This window comes from Puma concolor, chromosome B1 (genome assembly GCF_028749965.1).
Source record: "Puma concolor isolate L17-30 chromosome B1, mPumCon1.1.hap2, whole genome shotgun sequence".
Lineage (NCBI taxonomy): Eukaryota > Metazoa > Chordata > Mammalia > Carnivora > Felidae > Puma > Puma concolor.
The window spans coordinates 87,706,411-87,730,894 of record NC_141670.1 but is presented as its reverse complement, the minus strand read 5'-3'; the positions used below and the strand labels follow the sequence as shown (position 1 = coordinate 87,730,894).

At 35.6% G+C, this 24,484-nt stretch overlaps 1 protein-coding gene across 8 annotated transcripts in view; it reads right to left on the bottom strand.

Moving 5' to 3' along the window:
- ELF2 (E74 like ETS transcription factor 2) overlaps positions 1-24,484 on the bottom strand; it is a 95,017-nt gene that overhangs the window by 42,434 nt on the left and 28,099 nt on the right. For 6 of the 8 annotated variants that reach the window (XM_086704204.1, XM_086704208.1, XM_086704205.1 and 3 more), the window contains exons 2-4: positions 23,776-23,863; positions 22,145-22,384; positions 10,885-11,050 (exon numbers count right to left, since the gene is read on the bottom strand). In XM_086704204.1, the coding sequence (XP_086560330.1) occupies positions 10,885-11,050; positions 22,145-22,216 (238 nt within the window). In that variant the 5' untranslated portion in view covers positions 22,217-22,384; positions 23,776-23,863. Of the gene's footprint in view, positions 1-2,752; positions 2,856-10,884; positions 11,051-22,144; positions 22,385-23,775; positions 23,864-24,484 lie in introns of those variants that run through there. The other 2 variants (XM_086704213.1, XM_086704214.1) reach the window with 1 other exon arrangement.

Sequence of the window (24,484 nt, the reverse complement as noted above, 5' to 3'; positions counted from 1 at the left end):
CTCCTTCCTCCCAGACTTTCAACCATGCTATTCTCTGCCTGGCTAATTACTTCAAACCCTTCAAATCTGTTCAGATGTCACTTCTCAGGGAGGCATTCTCTGTCCTCCTAGGCATTCCCTAGCTGTATACTCCCTAAACTTTTCATTAATCCTATCATAACAGCCATCACAGTTAGTTATAATAATATGTTTAACTGTTCATTGCCCACAAAGCTGAAGGCATGGTGAGAGCAAAGACAAGGTCTTGTTTACCACAAGATACTCGGCTCTGAGCCCAACATGCATCAGCCCTTAGGAAGAGCTGGTAGAGGATGAATTTACCCAGAGATGTTTTAAAGCATTCCTATAGTTAAGAACCTTCAGCTATCCCTACTTGGCAACATTTATAACCTTGTGTGCTACTCATTTAAAATTCTTTTTTTTTTTAATGTTTTTTTTTATTTTTGAGAAGAGAGAGACAGAACATGAGTGGGGGAGGGGAGAAAGACAGAATCCTAAGCAGGCTCCAGGCTCTGAGCTGTCAGCACAGTGCCCGACACAGGGCTCGAACTCACAAGCTGTGAGATCATGACCTGAGCTGAAGTTGGGACACTTAACCAACTGAGCCACCCAGGTGCCACACTCATTTAAAATTCTATACAATCCAAATTTAGCCCTCTCCTCAGTCTAAAATTTATTACTGGGGTGCCTGAGTGGCTCAGTTCTTTTGAGCATCTGACTCTTGATTTTGGCTCAGGTCATGATCCCATGATGGTGAGATCGAGTCCCACATCAGGCTCTGCACTGAGTATGTGGCTTGCTTAAGATTCTCTCTCTTTCTCTGCCCCTCTCCCCTGCTCATGTTCTCCTTCTCTCTTGCTAACATAAAAAAATAAAAAACTATTACAAAATAAAAATTAAAAAATTTATTACTCAGACACATTGTTATATAGCAAAATTGAAAGTTAACTAGTGCTTTAAAAAATTAAAAATTTGGAGGCACCTGGACGGTTCAGTCGGTTAAGTGCATCCAACTCTGGATTTCAGCTCAGGACATGACCTCGTGGTCATGTCCATGCTGATAGTGCAGAGCCTGCTTAAGATTCTCTCTCTCACTGTCTGCCCCTCCTCTGCTCTTTCTCAAAATAAATAAACATTTAAAAACTTATAAAAAAAATAATAAAAGTTTGAAAATTAAAAATTAAAACGTAAAAAGTTTGAGTGCAAAGGAATGAATGCTACTAGTTTCCAAAAGTAAACATCCTTTAATGATCTACTTTCTAGATATACTTCTCTTTCCATTTATATAAAATACATGTTTCTTACAGCATACAAATACCATTTAAAATCATTCCTTTTCATTTCTCCTTTAACTGGCAGGGTAGTTCTTTACTTTTGGCCACTATTTTTTCCTTCACGTAATAATCTGTAAAACATACATTCAAGTGAACTAAAAATTGGCAGATATTTTAAAGAGCCCTTAAAGGGACACCTGGGTGGCTCAGTCATTAAGCAACCAACTTTGGCTCCGGTCATGATCTCATGGTACGTGGGTTCGAGCCCCACATTGGGCTCTGTGCTGACAGCTCAGAGCCTGGAGCCTGCTTCGGATTCTGTGTCTCCCTCTCTCACTCTGCCCCTCCCCCATGTGGACTCTCTCTCTCTCTCTCTCTCTCTCTCTCTCTCTCTCTCTCGCAAAAATAAAATAAACATTAAAAAAATAAAATAACAGTTTAGAAAGCAGAAGCTTCACTTCATTTTCCTTTTGGATTATAAAGTCCAATTATAAAGTAACAATTATGATAAAACTCTATTTATTGATTTAAGTAAATGTGTCATATTAAAACTTTTCATCTTCTATACTCTTCATAATTTAATACCTTTTAGCTACTTTGTATACTTTTAAACAATACAGTTAAATGATTTTCCACTTAAACACCCTCTACTTAGAGACCTTACTCAACACATTTAGGGACTTCCACAACCACAACTCACCTCCAGTTTTTAAAAACCTGACATTTTAATGTCCAATGCCCAGTAAATGGGAATTTCAGGAAGATTAATAATTGCATGATACCATATTTCATTAATTCTAAGATGTACGCTTTTTCACATTTTAACATCTCTGAAACTAGGATGTATCTTACAATTGATGGTATCCTAAACTTTATAACTGGCAGCGTTTTTTTCTTTTAGTGATCTAAAAATGTTTCTTACAATAGATGGCATCTTAGGCTAAATGAAATATACTTACTAAAATATTAAAAACTTTTCTCTAATAATGCTTTCTAACTGATCCAAATCACAGTACAATTATAATTCAAACAGTTCTAGAATAAAAACGAAAGGAACTTCAGATTCACATTTTACCTTTTTAGAAAACTAGTGACTAGGCTAAACTCAACAAAATGGATAACTGGAAGAAAACACTTCTTTAAAAAAATGTAGAAAAAGTCTAGATTAGAAGCAACAGAAATAACAGAAATGCAGAAAAAAGGACTGGAAGATGTTGGTCAGTAGTAGCATCTAAGTAAGTGGAGGCATGAAACAGCCCTAGAGCTTAATCTATAAAAAGAAACAAGTATTAGGAACATGGCAGGGGTTAGCACAGGTAACAAATTGTTTAGGAGGAAAGATACTGTTACATTATTTCTCCCTCCTTAAGGAGAAATCATTGTCACTCTTGAAACAAAAATATGGTATAGGTATATTGAAATAATTGTAATTAAATGGAAAATTGTAAACATTCTTAGTAAATGAAAAACCAACCTACCAGCATTGTCTTCCTTCTGGCTCAATCTGTTTCACCTTCAGGTAATCCTAGGATAGGGGCTCCTTTTCAGATCCCCAGTTTTTCATGTCGATCTTCTACCTCCCTGTGGCAACAATATTTTCTAATTAAAAGAGTCCTTTTGTGCCACAGGGAGGATTTCTGATGGTATAACAAATACAAAAGTTATCACAGCTCATCATGAAGTCAACCTACTCTTGAGACTTTTCAAGAAAAGAAATTTGGCTCCTGAACTTATTTTTCAAGACAGAAATCTCATTTCTTTTTTTAAACTGCATTTCAAAAAACTAAACTTCCATGTATTTTTTTTAAAAGCAGTGCTTTCTTGTTGAGTTATGTAAAAATTCTGATCATTCGTCTAGCTTTTCAACTAACCCCTAAACACAATTTTGTTCATAAATGTAGATGCCTAAGTTTTCTAATTTTTCCTGATCATTTCTTTAACTATTAACACAAAAGTTTTATGTTTTGATACCTAGTTAAAAACCAAAGTCCTGCTCCCAATGATCAGAAGAGAAGTAAGAAGCTACCAGACTGCTTTCAGCCAGTTTGTTAGTAAAGATTAATAAATCCACTTGTATTACATAACATTTAAACAAGGCCAGCAGGACATATAAAAAGCAATAGTTACTGTTCCCTTGCTGGTAAGATTATGAGTGATTTTCACTGTTTCTCTTTGCAATACTTCCCAATTTCTCCAATGGGAATGTATTGATTTTATTGTAAAAAAAATCAAATTTAGGTATAATCACAAATGATTAAAGCCTACTGTGATTTTAAGATGAAGTTAATCTAGTATGACAACATTATGGGCTTTGATATATTTTGGATAGCCATATTTATATTTTTGGATGACTACCTTTTTATATTTTAAATAACCCTAAAGTATTCAACATTTAATTTGGTACCAAAAAAAGAAAATATATTTAAGATTTTACATAGATGGTTCTTGATTATACTGCAATACTAAGTCAAAACTCAATTTGTTTCAATCTGTATTTCCTAGCAATTATGTGTTAAATACTATATTGTACACTGTATTCAACAAAAGAAAAAAGTATGTCTTCAAGGGACTTCTACGTTTACTTTGAAAACAAAAGGAATGTGTATACACACAAGAACAGTATAAGAAAGCAATGATCAAGTGCCTAAGCCCAGATGGTCTAACAGAAGATCAGGAAAGGGAGCATTTAATGCAGGCCAGAATCACTGAGGAAAGTTTCGTGTAGCTGGGCCTTAAAAAAATGGATAATACCTGAACACAGGTTGATAGAAAAATGTATTCGAGCAAAAGTTCAGAAGCATAAACAGTCCATGCAAGGGGCAATAAGGAAAACAGCTAGAGTATAATGTTTCAGTAGATAAGAAGGCCAGAACAGGAAGGACCTACTTCTGGATGATTCTGTGGGTCACTGAATTTCGCAGAGGAGTGTCTTTTTTTTTTTTTTTTTTTAATTTTTTTTTTTTTTTTCAACGTTTATTTATTTTTGGGACAGAGAGAGACAGAGCATGAACGGGGGAGGGGCAGAGACAGAGGGAGACACAGAATCGGAAACAGGCTCCAGGCTCTGAGCCATCAGCCCAGAGCCCGACGCGGGGCTCGAACTCACGGACCGCGAGATCGTGACCTGGCTGAAGTCGGACGCTTAACCGACTGCGCCACCCAGGCGCCCCGAGGAGTGTCTTTTGAAATCTGATAAACAAAGAGCTTCTGGAGAATGATAAAGGTAGGTGCCAAAGCACAGTAAGCTAAGGAAGGAATGACAAGGGAAAAGTACACACTGAAGGTATAGAGCACTTGTTTTTTTACAAAAAGTGAAGTGAAAGGAAAGAGAAAAACACAATGGAAAAGTAAACAAATGTTGTTTTAATGTATAAAAGACCTTCTATATATTTGAAGGCACAGGAAAGGACCTAATGAAGTTAAAGGGATACTTACGGAGCACTTACTACATCACAAGCACTGTGTTTTATATATTTATTTTATGTAGTCCTCACAACCTTGCATTACTATTTCATGACAGTGAAACTGACTCCCAAAAAGTTAAATACTGATAAGTAAGTGATAAATTAGAAGTCTGAAACCAAGACTAACTAACCCAATCAATATTCTTCCTTTTTCTACTAAAGAGAACTACTTAAAAGGCTAGAAGAAAAAAAATATTAATCTCAGGAATAGGATTTTCTATCATTAATTGATTACTCTTGGCTCTTCTTCAGGTTTCTCAAAATGTAAACATTCCCTGGGGGCACCTGAGTTGCTCGGTCAGTTGAGCATCCGACTTCAACTCAGGTCATGATCTCACGGTCCATGGTTTTGAGCCCCGAAGGCCCTGTGCTGACAGCTCCCAGCCTGGAGCCTGCTTCTGATTCTGTGTCTCCCTCTCTCTCTGTCCCTCCCCCACTCATGCTCTGTCTCTCTCCATCTCTCAAAAATGAATAAACATTAGAAAAAAAAAATTTTTAATGTAAACATTCCCTAAGGTCAATTCCTTAATTTTGTGTCCTTTGTTCTTGATCACAGGAAGACAAACACGGAATATAAATACCTTCTCCCTTAGAGAAATCTCTCAAACACCTTTCCTTCTGGAGATTCCATATGTTTCCATGGCATCGATGATGATGATTCCCAAATCAGTCTCTCCTTGATCTTTCTTTTATAAGCTTTAACTATACTAGATATGTTCCCTTTGCCCCTCCAGGTCTATTCTCCACCCTTCTTAATGCTGCTCTCTGTCCCAGAAGTCTGACTTCAACAGGACTCCCAAAGCTTTAGATTGCATTTGATCAGTGGAGAGCCTTGGCAGGGAATTAGAGGGAAGAAGGAGAACAAAATCAGGGTCCTTATTTCCTGGCTCCTTCCCTGTAGCATCACCCTCAAGCCAGCTGCATCCTTTGACCAAAGGTCCAAGATCCTCCCAAGGTGACCCTCTTTCCAGGGCTCTCTTCTTCTGGGTTCCAGTAACCATGCCCTCCCTTTGGGCCTCAGGCCAAAGGACAGAAGGAGCTCTGCTGCTGCCACCTCTGGACTACTGCCCTATTTCTTACGGGCACCCTATGCTTGCCCACACATTTGTAACTAGCCATTTATTAAAACATTCTAAAATTTATCCTAATTTGAATATGCCATCACTTTTGCAGTGGGACCCTGACTACACATTTGTACATCTTTAAATACCCAAATATTTCTCCTCAGATCTGCTCTGCTTCAACTCAAAATCAACACACCTACTAGCAAACTTACCTGTTTCCCAAAACAGTCTTGCCTTCTTCGAATTCTTGTATGATATTACGGCCATCAAGTTAGGGTCAAAAAAACCGAGTAATATCTTCCCTAACTATGCCTCTCCCCCTAATTTGCCATGTCAAGTATTGTTAGATCTTGCATAGTAGTATTGCTTACATAAGCCCCTTCTATTCCTGTTGCTTCTACCTTGTTTTAATAGTTCTCAAGTCAACCCTTAACTCATAACCACAACAACGAGTCTGCCTGCCTCATCCCTTCCTCTACAATCATCAGATCCTGAGATACTAATTACATAGTACTTTCTACTCAAAACCTTCCAAATTTTTCTGCTTCTTGCAAGCCTTATCACTCACTCTCGGGTTCAAATCATAATATAGTCACAACTCTTAATGGGACCTCCTGTCAAGGTCTCGTTTACTCACAATATCTTCTAAACATGACTTGAACTTCAATATTCTACCCATTATTAATTATATTGTCCTCAGTCTACAGTGTCTTTCACTTACCTCCTATCTGCCCATCCAAATCCTACCATCTGTCCTCCTCCTTTACTTTCTCTAAACATTCCCTAATCCTGTAAATTGAACGTTCTTCTGAAAATCTCTTTGAACTTGTAAGCAGAACCCAATTGATTCTATACTGCTTTACATTTCCAATACAGTATATATTATATATGTTAAAACTAAATGATTAACCCCTTGAGGGAAAGAAACATGTTGAAGGCAGTACCTTTGCACGTAAGAAATGCAAAGTATCTGTGATATATTCTCATAAATTAAAGTGGAAGGTTAAGAGGATAAATAGAGTTAAGGTGCAAGATGAAGAAGCAGATCCTAAACAGTTCAATCTTCTCAGCCGAGCCTTAAAAGATTTCTATCAAAACATACCTGCTATTGATTGTATTGGTATAAACTTGTTACTTTTTAAATGGTAATCTGTAATAACCTTTTAAAATTCATGTGTTCTCTATCTACCTATCTATCTACCTCAAATCTCAGTAGGGAATCCCAGAAACCCCTCTCCATCCCCAATGTGCCACATCAGTCTACCTAGCAGGCTCCCAGAACTGGAGTGGAGTGGAGTCTGCAGCCACTGGCAAGGGTATTTCCAGCCTGCCAGACTCAAGACGGCACTCATACTTCATTACTATTCCCCAAAGACTCCTTATGATTACTGATCTCCAGTTATCATCAAAAGGCAATTTATAGGTTTAGATGAATATGCCTATTTTTAAAGTCTCAAAACATATATTTGGCTTTTCCTATAAAATTTAAGAGAGGATTACTATTGCACATAAGCTCTGTGAGAGAAATGTAGAATTTTTTTGTCTATAAAAAGGTGAAGCAAAATAGCCTATGGTTACTACTAACAAAATGAGAAATCATTTTATACACAAAATAATTAAGATGGCTAACTGTACTTCACTATATAATTTTAGTACTCCTACCTAGATTTCATCATGAACATGGTTTCTGGTATAAACATATACATATGGTTATATAGCAATAAAAGAAAAACTATAATGTACACATGCAGAGAATTACTACATCAGGTCAATAAATATAATTATGAATGTTGAATTATGAATATATGAATATGAATATATGAATATTGAATTATGAATTATGAATATAACCTAAGTTATAACATAGGAGCATTCCAGAAAGTATTTCCTAGATGTACAAAAGGAAATCTTACTCTATACAGATCTCATTTCCACCAATTCACCAAATGAAAACCTCTGTAGACATCTTACAAATATTCCTTTCCCTTTTTTCCCAACTTCTTCTCCAAAACCTACATGTTTCTGGAATTTAAGTTAAAAATTTATAGCACTACAAAATGAACCTGATCTTAATCCACTACCTAAAAGGAAACATACATTAGGATAACTCATAACAACTTTACTTATCTGTATATGTTCTAGGTATCAGAAGAATGAAAATTTATTCAGATTTTTACTTGTTTAAAAATGCATTTTATTCTTGGGGCACCTGGGTGGCTCAGTCGATTAAGCGTCCGACTCGTGATTTTGGCTCAGGTCACACACGATCTCTTGGTTAACGTCAGGCTCTGTGCTCACAGTGAGGAGCCTGCTTGGGACTCTGTCTCTTTCTCTTTCTCTCTCTTCCTCTCTCTCGGCCCCTCCCCTGCTCTCTTTCTCTCTCTCTCAAAATAAATAAATAAACTTAAAAAATGCATTTTATTCTTTATTGGGGCACCTGGCTGGCTCAGTAAGTAAAGCATGGGACTCTTGATCTCAGGGTTTTAAGTTCGAGCCCCATGTTGGGTGTAGGGATTACTTAAAAATAAAATCTTTTTGGGGCGCCTGGGTGGCGCAGTCGGTTAAGCGTCCGACTTCAGCCAGGTCACGATCTCACGGTCCGTGAGTTCGAGCCCCGCGTCGGGCTCTGGGCTGATGGCTCAGAGCCTGGAGCCTGTTTCCGATTCTGTGTCTCCCTCTCTCTCTGCCCCTCCCCCGTTCATGCTCTGTCTCTCTCTGTCCCAAAAATAAATAAACGTTGAAAAAAAAAAAAAAATTTAAAAAAAAATAAAATAAAATCTTTTTAACAATGCATTTTATTCCTTAAATAAAAACAAAATTAGGTTTGGATTAGCTCATTCTAAACTAATGTATATATATTAACAATTCTTATAAAGTTACATTAAAAACCCATGAGCCATAGTATTTTCAAATAACTTAGTATGTTGTAGTTTCAAGTTCTGCATGCTTTATGATGAATAAATTGGAGTGTTTTAAATTGTTCTAATTATAGATGTATGAGATGTATGAGCCAGCAGTTTTCAGTCTCAATTTGGCATTGCCTTTAAAAGAGTTATAAATGAATTCTAAGTTTTACTGTGTTATTCTGTGAGAGACAAAAATAGCTATATGATACTATTCTTTATTTTTTGAAGTAATAGAGCAAGCATAGATTTAAAAAAAAACAGAAACATGAACCAGAACAGAATTAAAAATGTTTAAGATGAACTTCTCTGGTACTTTTAGACTATTTTAGGATAATACAAGTTATTTACTAATACTTCCTTTTCATGATGAAGAAAAAAAAATCTAAAAAATATTATCAGCTAGTCAAAACTGCTTTCAAAATATCACAAAAATAAATGTTCTTTTACCCAGACTATGTATATTCCCTTTTCCAATATCACGATCGTTCATATCTCTGCCCTATAAATGGTTATCATCACCCTCAGAGTTTAAGATGACTAAGAAAATAAAATCCCTTGAACACATTATATCCACTTCCTATTTGGAATTGTTTTTACCTGAGTAATTGAAATTAATGAAGCAGCAATCATCAATTATACAACCAATAAGATCTGGCTGACCTGCTGTGGTATTTTAATGTGATAAATATCCATAATTTTCTACTTATGCAAATTTGGCACTGTAGTTTTCATATTTTACAAAGTTTCCGATTTGCTACCAAAATCATAGTCTTCCTTATTTTTTTAATTTTATTTTTTAAGTTTACATCCAAATTAGTTAGCAGATAGTGTGTCTTCCTTATTTTTTTGATCAAAACAACTTCCAGGAATTTCAAACACGTTCTTTTTTTTGTTTTTTTCCATTCAACTTAAGCTATCATACTTTTTTTCTTGTGCCATTAGTTTTCTGCTTAGTTATGCTCCTGTAATAAAATCAGTTACAATATCTACTTCAAACTATCACCCTGCTGTTCTTCCTATTCTTTTTCTCAAGAAGAAAATTCATCTCTGCCCCCATGCGTCTCGCTTCAGACTGGAAAACTCTCCAAAACCCTCAAAAAACCACACATGTATCTTCCTGCCACTTGCATTATCTACTGTGTAAATCAAGTACCACTTCAGTCCAAGGTCACGAAGCCTGTATGAAGTGCTTAACTACCTATTTTGAGAGAAGGAATTATCACTTCAAGCGGAGTTTGCTGGCCTTGTTGCCATCACTGCTCTGAAGAGCAAGGTAACTTTTAATCCTTTGGCTCAGTAAGAAATAAAACTGGAGGAAGAACAGCCTTAAGCTAGGAGCTAGTAGTCTGAGGGGTGCTAGTGGGCCTCAACAGCAGAATATTCAAAAATGTTAATCATGAGACGTAACTACATTTGTAGAAATTTATCTAAATATGTAAGAAAGTTTATGAGAATTGCAAGCCAAGTATAAGGATTTTTTTCTCCATTAAGAGCTAAAGATAAATTTTAACGTTTATTATTACACAACAGTCATACCATCTTTCTGGTGAGATACTCTATTCTCTTTATGGTCAATGGCAAAAATGAAAAGGTTTCCAAGGATTGCATATTATTAATCTCCAATTAAATGCAGACAGACTGAAACACCAAAATTTCTCAGACGACAAAAAGGGAAGAAGATGCTGACCGACTGCTACAAAGACGCGTCTGACCTAAGAAAAAAGGAATCATACCGCTCCACCAATATTGATTCAAAGAAACTCTGAATCTGTTATAAAATGAGAGTACTCTACAGATTTTGAATTAAAAAGTTACCCTCATATACTAGCCTATGGACTTCTATATCTAAATAACTAGTCACACTCTCAAAAAAAAAAAAAATACTAAAGATAATTCTATTATTGCAGGCCTGTAATTTTGTCCTTAGGGTCCATTGTATGAGACCTGTTATACTTCAAAGAACTGTGATGTAGGACTTTGTGTATATATATACTATATATATATATATATAGTATATATATATATATATATACTAAAGTCCCTTAAATAAGAGATGTTTCACTGGTTTCTAAGCAAAAAGAGGTTCTTTCGTATGTATCATTCAGTTGGCAATAGTAACATTGACACTTATAAAATGAGAAAGTCACAAATAATGAACATTTTGTGAGATGTCTACCTGTTTCCACATTCTCGGTCTCAACTTCTTGTTCCTCTGCCACATCGTGCATCATGTAAGTCTCATCATCATACACCAGAACCTGGGCTGCATAGCCCTGCTCTAATCTGGCACTTGGGACCGGCTCCACAATCACTGCTGGATACTCAGAAACCTTTTCACTTTCCTGCAAGAGCAAATTTAGAAAACAATCAACTTTTTTATTCACAAATTCTGGATTTACTCCTAAATACTTGAGTTCACATAGTCTCAAGGGGTTTCATGTATTACACAATGAGTTTCACATATTACACAATGAGTTTTATGTATATTACATAATGAGTTTCATGGATTACATATAAATATGAACGTAAAATCTAAAACAAGAGATGAAAAGGGAACTTTAACAATCTTTTCAAGTCTCAGGAAGTGAGTCTTAGATTAAACTTTTTAAATAATCGGCTTCAGGACTAAAATGACAAATTAAAACCATGCATATAATTGCACTATCTCATGAAACCCACTAAAACAAAGTAAAAGACTTTTCAACACAAACCCATAAGGAGAAGAGATAAGTGCAACAAAGGAGAAGAGATAAGAGCAACAAAATCTTAGAAGATTAAAAGTGGATGGGTAAGTGTTATGAAGTAGTTAAGGAGATCCAGGAAAGCCAAATCAACCTGGCAGCAAAAAGAAGCTGAGAAACAACACACCTTACACTGGAAAACCCACAGAAGGCAGTACCCATTACCCCTGAAAATGGAGTAGCAGGTGGTAGAGAAAGAGGAGGGGTTCAAACAGGAAAATCCCATCAAAGCTGTTTGAAAAGCACTCTGATTCCTAGACCTATTTCTCCTCCATGATGTTAAGCAACTGGCCCTCATTTCAGCAGAAGACTGGAGAATTAACTTTCTGATGAGGGAATAACAGGAGCATTTTCAAGGTATATTAGGCATATTTGTTAGTATTGATAATGTACCAAAAATAGAGGGTTTTTTTTAACATTTACTTATTTTGAGAGAGAGCATGCACAAGCAGGGGAGGGGGAGAAAGAGAAAGAGAGAGAGAGAGAGAGAGAGAGAGAGAGAGAGAGAATTCCAAGCAGGTTCCACACTCAGTGCAGAGCCCGACATGGAGCCTGATCCCACAACTATGAGATCATAACCTGAACCAAAATCAAGAGCGGTGGCTTAACCAACTGAGCCACCGAGGCACCCCCCCAAAATAGATTTTTCAATCAGCTTTTTAGTCCTCCACTTTTAATCATAAGCAAACAGTCAACTATTACTAGTTATTTACAGAAAAGCCTTTAACACAGAATACATACATATACACACATACATACATACATCTATAGTCCTATTCCTCAGGGATATTATATCCATAACAAGAACAGAATACAATTTAATAAAGACATTTAAAAATAAAGAGTTCTTAGAAGTTAAAAACATGTGGGGCGCCTGGGTGGCTTGGTCGGTTAAGCATCCGACTTTGGCTCAGGTCATGATCTCACGGTCCGTGAGTTTGAGCCCCGCGTAGGGCTCTCTGCTGACAGCTCAGAGCCTGGAGCCTGTTTCAGATTCTGTGTCTCCCTCTCTCTCTGCCCCTCCCCTGTTCATGCTGTCTCTCTCTGTCTCAAAAGTAAATAAACGTTTAAAAAAAAAAGAGGAAAAAAAAAGTTAAAAACATGACAGCTGAAATTAAAAAAAAAAAAAAAAAAAAGGAGGCTTGGAAGATAAAATTGAGGCAGTCTTCCAGAAACCAGAGAAAAAAAGATGAGGTTATAAAAAATAGGAGAGAAAATAGAATGATACTAGAGAACCAGTCCAGGAGGTCCAATATCTGAACAATAAAGTTCCAGAAAAACAAAATAGGGGAGGGGGGAAAAAACAGATTGGAAAGAAATGAAAGAATTCCAGAAAATTTTCTAGAGTTGAAGGATATGAGCTGCCCATTTGAAAGGACCTACCAGATATTTAATATAAAAAATTAAGGGAGACCTAAGCTGAGGCACACCACTGTGAAATATCACAATACTGGAGATAAATCGGAAGATTCCCTAAGTTTCTAGAGAGAAAATACAGGTAACATACAAAGAAATGGATTCAGACTTCAGTCTTCTCAACAGTCACATTAGAAGGAAAATGACAAGGGAGCCATTTCTTCAAATTATAAAGGAACATCGTTTCTAACCTAGAATGCTTTAGCTAGTCAAATCAACTTAAGAAAATAAGGAGTTTTCTCAGATATGAAAGATCTCAAAACATTTACTTTGCATACATCCTTTCTCAAGAAGCAAATTTTGATTTCATCAAAAGTAAAATTTTAATAAAGACCACAATTTAGGATACAGAATATAGGAGACCCAACATGGGAAAGAGACAATAGTAATCTTTGGGAGGATTGGCAAGAGAGATTCCAGGATGCCAGCTATACACTGGATTTAAAGGGCAACCAGTCTGGATTATACAACCAGGACTCCTGAGACAGCACGATAAACTGTCACCAAGACAACCCCTGGCATGGTTCCTAAGGACAGAGTGTCCAGATAAGCCTACTCCAAGTTTTTATTCATATCTGATATCTGGCTTGCTTTGATGTACCTATTCACTCCACCTTGCCTTGCTACCTGGATTAGCTAAGAACACTCCCTTCACCTCCCAGATGTGTTCTGCTTTGATCTACTCTCAAGTGTTGAAAGAAAACCACAAAAAGTTAAGAAACAAAAACAAGAAGAACAGCATTCTCTCCATGGGACTGTATATATATATACCTGCTGAACAAACCTGCATCACCAGATCATACCACTGCCTGAAACCTGACCAAGATGGCCCTATGTTTCCAAGAACCAACTCATGACATTGCTTATTGATTGCCTGAGTAGAACTTCTTGAAATGCAGTGAACTTGATGCCAAACTAGTCCTCCTTTTCCTGGAAGCTTTAATCTAACTATGGTAATGCTATCCTTCCCTAACTCAGTTAGCTTGGGACATTATTCATATTTTCAAAGTAAACACCGTGTTGTTTACGAATATATCCACAGACAATAAAACTATAAAGAAAAGTAAAGAAATATTACCCCATAATATATTTGGTTCTATTTATGGTTCATAGGTAATATTTATTCTTTTTGTTGTTCTTAAACTAATATATATGTGTATATACATATATGTACACATATATATATAAAACGCAGTCTTCGTATTGTATCAAATACTGCACAAAAAAACCTTTAAATAAATTACAAAACAAAGGTATGATAAATTAAAAATAAGAAAGCATAAGGGTGTCTGGCTGGCTCAGTCAGTTGAGCCTCCGATTCTTGATTTCAGCTCAGGTCCTGATCCCAGGGTCATGGGATGAATCCCTTTGTCGGGCTGAGAGTGGAGACTACTTAACATTCTCTCTCCCTCTGCCCCTTTCCCCTGCTCACACACACACACACTCTCTAAATTAAAAAAAAAAAAAAATTAAAATTAAAAAAAAGAAAAAGAAAAAGGAAAACAAGCAAGCACATGCTGAACAGTAACACTGAATTTCCTACTCTGTATAAGGCAAAACATTTTTAACATTAAAAAAAAATATCCTTGGGCCACGTGGGTGGCTGTCAGTTGGATGGCTGACTTTTGATTTCGGCTGGGGTCATGATCTCACAGTTATGGGATTGAGCCCCCTGGCCGACTCCAACTGCACATGGAGCCTGCTTGGGATCCTCTCTTCCTCCCTCTCTGCATGCGTGAAGAAAAAAAAAATCCTTCCCCACAAATCAGATATACTAACTGTTGAATCTCCATTCTTCTTGCTCAGCTTTATAACCACAACCTACAGGCAACATCACCTAGCTATAAAATAGATGTTAATGAGGAGCATGCAATAGGTAAAGACTGATGAGGTCCCCACTCATAAATTAAGAAAGCAACATCGTAAGTGGCATTTGAGCTGGTATTGACCCAAGCAGTAAATACCTTATTTATACAGAACCCAAAGGACTGATAACTTCTTTCATTCCTCTGAAATCTAATAGTATCTTTAACAGTAACATTAACCTGAAATTATTTTATACTGTGAACTCTCCACCTCCATCTTACCAGTAGGAAATAATTCAAATTTTCTAAACTATGAAATACTTGAGATGTAGAATTCTGGACAAGGCCAATTCCCCCATCTATAGTCTCTTCCCCCCACCAATTAGGATTCTCGACCCACTGTTCTCTCTTGTATACCTTAGCTGGGTTTTAATATTTCAATGGCTCCTTCTTATTAACTATAAAAAAGCCAAAATCTTTATTAAAAAAATTCAACTCTTCCTTCAAGTGAACTCCAGATCTTTGCATCTTATACCTGTATACATTCTCAAAAGATAGTCTAACTCTTTGACTCATTATCTACATATACCTTGCAATCTGGATTCTACCACTCCGATGAAACTATTCTCTTAAATTTCAGTAAGGATTAAACTCTATTTCAGTCTTCATCCTCCTTTATCCTTCTGCAGACTCATATACTTACACACTGTTACCTCATTTAAAAAATTGCTTCTTCAATCTTTTTTTTCTCTTTCTACCAATCTACTTTTAAGCATATCCTTTGACTCTTCTTCCATCTCCAGTGTCAGAAATATAGCCAACCTACTAAGGTTCTGTTCTCAGCATTTCCTTTTTACTCTATATTACCTTCCCTGGCAATGCCCCCCATTGTTATGGTTAAAAACAGCACCTCTATGCTGATGATCACTAAATATTTGGTTCTTCTCCAAGCACCTTCTGAACTCCAGAACCAACTTTTAAACTACCAATTTAACATCACTACAGGAATAATCAGCTAATACTCTGAGCTTAACGTGTTTAAATGGAACAAATTATTAACATCTTTCCCTGTGCCCTCACCCTGTGTTCTTCTCTACACGTGTCTTCATATTTAACAAAAAGAGAGATTATAAATGTTTGTATCTCTCAAATTCCCTTGAAAATTAAATATCCACAAAGTACTTAGTACAGTGTTTAGAATGGAGTAAATACTCAATGAGTAATGGAGTCACTTAGTACAGTGTTTAGAATGGAGTAAATACTCAGTGAATGAGGAGGGCATGTCTTCACACGACAATCAAAATTATCTGTACTACTTCTTTGTACAAAAAGCTTTCATGACTCCCCATTTGTCTAAAAGGAAAACTGAACATACTAAACAATGATTTTTAAGACTCTTTGAAATATAACCCTCAACCCTGTTAGGCATTGAATTGATTCAGACTGAGGAACTACAGAAGACTTCCTAGAACTGGGCCCTGAATGGATGAAAAGGATTTGGACAGATGTGGAAGGCAATTTCAGGTACAAAATGAACATGAACAAAACTCATGGAAACTCTCACATTTGGGAATTAGGGGCAAAGCAATTAAGAGCTATGTGAGGTAATGTAGGAAATAAGGCTGCAAAGGTGGTATATTAATTTCTTGGAGCTGCTGTAACAAATTATCATAAACTCATAAACTAGGCTATAATATTCCTGTTACTGTCCCTGCTCTTCTTCCCCCTTCTGTTCTATTCTATTCCATGTTTGCCTAGGAGTCAATTTACCAGATCACCCAGTAACTGTGCACTTCATCTTAAAAGGACTATCAAATTATATTATTTTACATTCCCACTATAAATGTATGAGAGTTCCACTGCTCTGCATCCTTTCCAACACATGGTATCCCTCTAATTTTTGCCATTCTGTGTAAGTATGTAGTAGTATCTCTCTGTGGTTTTGTGTTTCCCTGATGGTGAGTAATAGTGGGCATTTTTTAAAGTTCACTGATTTATTTGGTGGGCAGAGAGAAAGACAGAGAGAGAGAAAATCCCAAGCAGGCTTCACATCATCAGCACAGAACCCCATGCAGGGCTCAAACTCACAAACCAGGAGATCGTGACCTGAGCCAAAACCAAGAGTCAGATGCTAACTGACTGAGCCACCCAGGTGCCCCGTTGGGCATTTTTATATGCACTTATTGGCCATTCATTTTATTATCTGTTCAAATCTCTTTCCTATTTTAATGGATTATCTCCAATTTATTATTTTATATATTCTGAATATAAATTCTTTGTCAGTATATGTATTGTAAAGGTTTTTTTTCCAATCTTTGCTTCATCTTTTCATTTTCTTAATGGAATTTTTTTTCAAGAACAGAAGTTTTTTTTTTTTTTTTTGTTTTTGTTTGTTTTTTGTTTTTTTTTCAACGTTTATTTATTTTTGGGACAGAGAGAGACAGAGCATGAACGGGGGAGGGGCAGAGAGAGAGGGAGACACAGAATCGGAAACAGGCTCCAGGCTCTGAGCCATCAGCCCAGAGCCTGACGCGGGGCTCGAACTCACGGACCGCAAGATCGTGACCTGGCTGAAGTCGGACGCCTAACCGACTGTGCCACCCAGGCGCCCCAAGAACAGAAGTTTTTAATTTAAATGAACTTCAATTCATCATTTTTTTCTTCTAAAGTGTTGTCATGCTTTTGTGTTCAATCTAAGAAACCATGGCCTATTTTAAGATTGAAAAATTTTCTACGCTCAATTTTGAGTTATTCATTGTGTATGATGTGAGAAAGGATTGAGTTCATTTGCATATGGTATCCAGTTATTCCACCATTATTTGTTTAAAAGACTATCCTTTCTCCACCGAATTACATTACCACCATTACTGAAAATTAATCAGCCTTGGGGTGCCTGGGTGGCTCAATTGGTTAAGTGTCCAACTCTTGATTTTGGCTCAGGTCATGATCTCACAGTCATGAGATTGAGCTCTGCGTCGGGCTCTGTGCTGACAGCATGGAGCCTGCTTGGGATTCTCTCTTCTCCACCGCCCCCCCGACTTGTGTGCATGCACAAGTGCTTTCTCTCTCAAAATAAACTTTAAAAAAGAAAATTAATTAGCCTCAGATGGATCTATATTATGTTCCACTGATCTACATGTCTGTTGGCATATCAATTCTACACTGTCTTAATTACTGGAACTTCACGGTAAGTCTTTAAATCAGGTGCGTAGGCCCTCCAACTCTGTTTTAACATAAATTCTCTAATCCATAAACATGGTATAACTCTTCATTTATTCAGGTCTTTAACTTCTCTCATAAGATGCTGTGCTTGCATATACATCTTTTATTTACTTCATTAAACATACCCCTGTGTCATTTTGATACTGCTCAACAGTACTGCTTTTTAAATTTCCTATTTTGCTAAATTTCCTATTTTGCTAAGATATATAAATACAATTAATTTTTACATAGTCACTTGTTCTAAATTTGTTAGTTCTAACAGTTGTGTAGATTTCTTGGGAATTTCTATAAACATGATTGTATTATTTAGAAATAGTTTTACGACCTCTTTTCCAATCCATACGTCTTTTTATTTTTCTTACCCTGTAGCAATGTTTCCAGTGCAATGTTGAACAGAAGTGGTTAGAGCAGACATCTTTGCTTTACTACCAACCTTAAAAGGAAAACATTCCCTTTGTCACCTTTAAACATGATGTTGCCTGTGAGTTTTTCACAGATGTACTTATTAGGTTGAAGAAGATGCCCTTATTCCTAATTTAGGGAACTTGTATAATAAATAGGTGTTGAATTTTGGCAAATGGGTTTTCTGTGGTCACTGATAGGATCAAATGATTTTTTTCTTTTTATTTTGTTACTGTGATGAATTACATTGATTGATTAAACCTACCTTCCTGGGATAAACCTTATTTGGGTCATATGATCCCTTTTATACATTACTGGATTTAATTGCTAGTATTTAATCAAGAATGTTTTTATCTATGCCCATGAAGGATATTGTTTGAGGATTTCTTTTCCTACATATCTCTGTCTGGTCTTGGTATCAAGATAATGCTGGCCTCAAAATGAGTTAGGACATGCTACCTTGTCTATTTTCTGAAAGAGTTATGTAAAATTAGTATTATTTCTTTCCTCAATGTTTGTTAGATCACCAATAATGCCACTTAGCCCTGGAGGTTTCTTTGTGGAAAAGATTTTGACTAGGAATTCAATTTATTTTAAGATACAGTGCTATTCAGATTTTCTATTCCTCTTAGAATGACTTTCAAGGATTTTGTCCACTTCATCTGAGCTGCCAACTTATTGGCATAAAGTTGTTCAACCCTTTCATTCCTTATATTAGTAATTTTTGCCTTCTGTGTTGTTTTTTTTTTTTTTTTTGTGCAGTCTACTGAGAGATTTATCAATTTTCTTAATCTTTTCAAAGGACCAGCTAGCAGATAATTTCTATTTGTCTACTTTTTACTTCACTGACTTATTTTTTTTACTTCCTTCCTTCTACTTTGGATTTAATTTGATCTTCATATTCTAGTTTATTGAAAGCTCAAATGATTTTAGACTTTTCTAACATAAGTATTTGAAACTATAAATTTACCTTTAAGCACTGTTTTAGCTGCATCCTTCAAATTATGATATATTGTATTTTCATTTTCATTCAGTTAGGACATTCTCTAATTTCTCTTGTGATTTCTTTTTAATCCATGAGTTGTATAAAAGTGAGCTGTTTAATATCCAAATGTTTGAGGATTCTGAAATCGTTTTTTTTTGTTAATTTCTAACATATTTCTGCTTTTGTCACACAGCTTTCTCTGTATGATTTCAATCCTTTAAAAAGTATTGAGATGCATAGGCACACCTGGCTAGCTCAGTCTATTGAGCGTCCGACTTCAGCTCAGGTCATGATCTTATGCTTCATGGGTGCAGGCCCCATGTCAGGGTCTGTGATGACAGCTCAGCCTGGAACCTGCTTCAGATTCTGTGTCTCCCTCTCTCTCTCTCTCTCTCTCTCTCTCTGTCTCTCCCCTTCTCATGCTATGTCTCTCTCTCTCTCTCTCTCTCTCAAAAATAAATAAGCTTAAAAAAAATTTTTTTTAAATCTGGTCTCAGTTATCCCATCACAATCTGAAGTAGAAGAACTCCTAACTTTGTTTGTCTGAAAGAAGATGCTCTCTAAAACTGTATTTGCTGTGTTTTAAAAACTCTATTTAGGGGCTCCTGGGTGGCCTCCAACTTTGGCGCAGGTCATGATCCCGTGGCTTACGGGTTTGAGCCCCGCGTTGGGCTCTGTGCTGACAGCTCAGAGCCTGGAGCCTGCTTCGGATTCTGTGTCTCCCTCTCTGCTCCCCTCCCATGCTCACGCTCTCTCTCTTCTTCAAAAATAAATAAACATCAAAAAACAATTTTTTTAAACTCTATTTAAATCCTCTTTTAATTTTTTCCTGCATTAATTCTCATTTCTATGAGACTTACCTGTTCTACATTTCTGTTTCAGAAAACTGCTCTGGCTATTCCTGAATGTATACTCTTCCATACGATCTTTAGGTCATATAATCAATTTCCCCCCAAACTTGCCCTAACATTTTATAGAGGTGGAATATATAGATTAACTGGAAGAAACTGACATCCTCCATAATATTGACTCTCCATTCTCCTATCCAAGTACAAAGCACATCTCTTTGTTTACTAAAATCTAGCCCTGACTTATTCTTTATAGCCATTCTGACATATTTTATTTCCAGTGCCTAGAAACGTACTTGACAATTGGCAGTAAGTGGTCAATTAATATTTGCTGAAGGAACAAATGAATGAAAGTAAGTGGGTTTCTACATAGCATAATTTGAAGAAAAAGTTCCCCAAGAATAATTTCCCCCTTTCTGGTGCCGTATTACCTAAAATGCCTGTGACTACCCATAACGCTACCACATATATCATTAGTAATGCCTTGGCAAAATGATTTCACTTATCAGATTCTTTCTTCCATAATAATCAGTTCTCCAGGCCATGAACGCCTGGGTTCCATGTAAAAGAAGAAAAATAAAGAGTCTTCCAGAAACAAACTGTTGTACTCTTTTTCCCAAATAATAATGATACCAAACCAGCACAAGGTAAATATATTCTGCCTATTGTTCTTGGTGGCTCACTTCTTAGGGTTAAATACAACAAAGGAAGACTATACAATAAAGGGAAAGCATTGTAAAAAGAAGCAATAGTTGGCCTGGGTGATGTGGAGGGGATGGAAGTCCCCCGAGTTCCTGAACTCTTTGGTGAATCACACCTAGAAGTGATCATACAGAAAGTGAATCTTCAAGGAAGAAGTAGACATTGATTGTTCTGTAGCTGGGGCTTCTATTAATGGGCTTTGAACCCGTTTTAGATTCAAATATAACAGGAACATTCTGGTTACCAAGTCCACTGAGAACAAAGGAAAAGCAGTACCTTCATTTTATCCCCTTCCCACTGAATTTAACCACATAGCTACCTTGGAAGACTAAACAGACACAAACAAGCAAGAAAAAGAAGCAGACTCTAGAACACACAGCCTGATATCCTAACTTGTTTCTTGGTCCCATCACTACACCACTATGCTGCTACTAAGGACCAGTAACAGCAATATCTTTCATAGAATACAGAGAAAACAGATTTTTTAAAGACAGTCAACTCTCCATTTGTCCACCTCATCTCTGACCAAATATTGTGACAAATTATAATTTAGATCCTTTTCAGTATTCAGTCTTTACTGAATGGTGGGACCAGAAGCCAGGCCATGGAAGTCCATATGTTTCTGGTACTGTTATTTTTCTACTCCTATCTCCTATTCTTTAATGTTATCACAACAAGAAAATAACCAAATGTGCTAATGATACAGAGTTTTATATGTATAAAATTTCAAAACCTTTCTTTTCTGATTTACAAATCATCCAAATTCTTAAGTATACATATAGGATTAAAATATAATAGATCCTCCTGCTGAATTAGAAATGATAGAATAACAAAGGAAGCAAAGATGACAACTAAAGGAAATATAAAATTATAAACTTATATTTATAAATTTATAAATTTATATTTATAAATTTATAAATTTATATTTATAAATTTATAAATTTATATTTATAAATTTAAGATGAATTTAATTTATGTATTTAGGTACATTATATATCTACAAATTCTGTAATCAAAAACAATGGATTTTATCAGGAATTAAAAGATATCTCTAATACTTTGTGTTCTTTCTTTCAATTTCTTCCTCACAGTTCATTCCAATATATGCATGTTCCAACAATTCAGGTGAGCCTGGCAGTAATTATCTCAACCTTCTATTACCTAAATTATATAAGGGCACATGACACATACATGTACAGTTTCATGCATTGTACATTTCTACCCTCAAATACCTGTTTCCCATTAATTTCAAAATTATTTCACATATTGATTTCTATGAACAAAACAGAAATGTAATATACATTGGATGCCTAACCTCTTGATTTTCTACTCCATTGCTGGAAAGCTCCAAAACAGAACCTCCACTGTCAACCACTGCTGATGTCATTGTTTATTCCCTGAGGAAGCTTCAAACGCTATTAACCAATATAATGTAAAGGTTCATGGATGATTGCCAATGTTATAGATTTGCATTATCATGTTTTAAAAGTCAATAAACATGGAGTGAAGTAGATATCCAGAAATCCAGTCTTCTAAAGATGATTAACCAGAGAGCCTAAAAAGAGGAAGAATTTGAAAAATTATTAAAAATATACAGGAAGGATATAAAGCACAACCTATTTTACAATCTAATCTTTGACATTTTTGTAAACTAAGAAAAGGGAACTTGGCTTATACAGCCCTGTGTCAAAAGAGGGCAGTAATGAGCATTCTACTTCTCAGAAATGTCAAGCTCATAAGCAATCTATTACAACCAAGCTATTGCACATGGATGACCTTATGATATTTGTTTCTTATTTTAAGAGAGAAAATGTTATAACTTTCTCCTTTTATGAAGATGTACTTTTATTCCTGAAATATTTCAGTAGACATTTTTAAAACCTTTTAGGCGTTGGTAACAAAATATACAAAATAAAGTAAAATTATTTTCCTGTTTAACAAATTAAAAGATTTACTGGTTTGCAAATATTTCATTCTTCTTCTTTGGCTCATTTGGTTTATTTACCTAAATAATATAATTAGACTTGTCTTTTGCTTATGGTAGCAATCTTATTCTGTGTTCACATTTTGAATATTCTACTAGGACTAAAAACAGATTAATTTGAGTTGTTTATACTTTCAAATAGTTTAAAAATAAAGTAGTAAATCACTTATAATGCCTTTAGTATTACTTTATCATTCTATCATTCTTTCATCAATAATTTTTTTGCTACTGGTTAAATATTCAATATAGCAAATGGTTTCAAGGAAACATAATCCAAGCTTTTTTTCCCCTAGTAGAGATGACTGTCAATATATACATCATCCAGATTTATGCTTTAGATTATTTCTAAAAGCTTATATTTTACTTGATTTTATGTATGTTAAATTAAAGCTTTTTTTTTTTTTTTTTAAGTAGACTCCATGCCCAGGTGAAGCCCAACGCAGGGCTCAAACTCAAGACCCTAAAATCAAGACCTGAGCTGAGATCAAAAGAGTCGGACGCTTAACCAACTGAACCACCCAGGCACCTTGTAAGATTTACTTCTTAAAGAATTTTTTCACATAACAATTAAATAATTCAGAGAAATTAAGCATATTTAAAGAGGAACATATATTTCTAATAAATCATTCCATTAATATTATGTCCTACATTAATTTTGACTACTGCTACCATACAGATATGGAAATAAAATAATAAAGAATTTCTATAAATTTATACAATAAAAGAAATACCTGGAAAAAAATTTCACCCTACCTCCTAAGATACATTCAGGACTATGAGTATCCTTCTTGATCTTATCAACAGAAAATGGGATAGGACATATATGTATCTTAACAAAAATTAGTAAAAATCCACAAAATACATCACACTAAAGCTCATTATTATCATATAAGGTAACAACTATTTTCAATTTCTTTTTTCTTAACATACAGGTAATATTGGCAGAAATAAAGTTTACTTACAATTTGAATGTTAAGTAGTCTAAGCATCCTTCACTATTTTCACAACTTGGCAAGAGCTAAAATACAAACCAGCAGTTCTTTGGAACTACTATTTGGGGGAAAAAAGACAGTATTAATATAATTCTATTTAAAAATATTTTGCTCAAAACAGGTATGATTCAGACAATATGTACTCATTACAACAAACCATCTGCAAATCCTGATAACACACATTATATAATGGACATAATAAGTTATTTCTAGGCTATTGAGAATCAAAAGTGTTTATCAAACTTAAAATTTTAAGTCACCACTAAAGTGTCAAATTACTGAATAATGACAGATCCAACATGCGTGGCCTATGCCTCATATTATGGGCTATATTTCAATAAACCAATAGGATTTTAACACATGGCTGCAGGTATAACCCTTGATGCCCAGGAGTTTAAAATCAAGTTTAAAAAGACTAACCCAGAAAACTACTGTAAAACAACACTAATGATATATCATATTGCCTAATAAGTCACTTTCCTGTTCTCTCACCCTCCAAATTTAGCTTGCATACACTTCCAAACATCCCAAGCCTTCTCAAATAGCCCTCTTCCCTTCAAAGGCTAATCTCCGGACCTATGCACTAGATGTTAGGCCTTGTTCCATCGCTTATTCCCTCCTTTTCCTTAACCTTCTCTTACTTAACTTTGGGGCCTTTCCCTCAATATCTAAACATCTG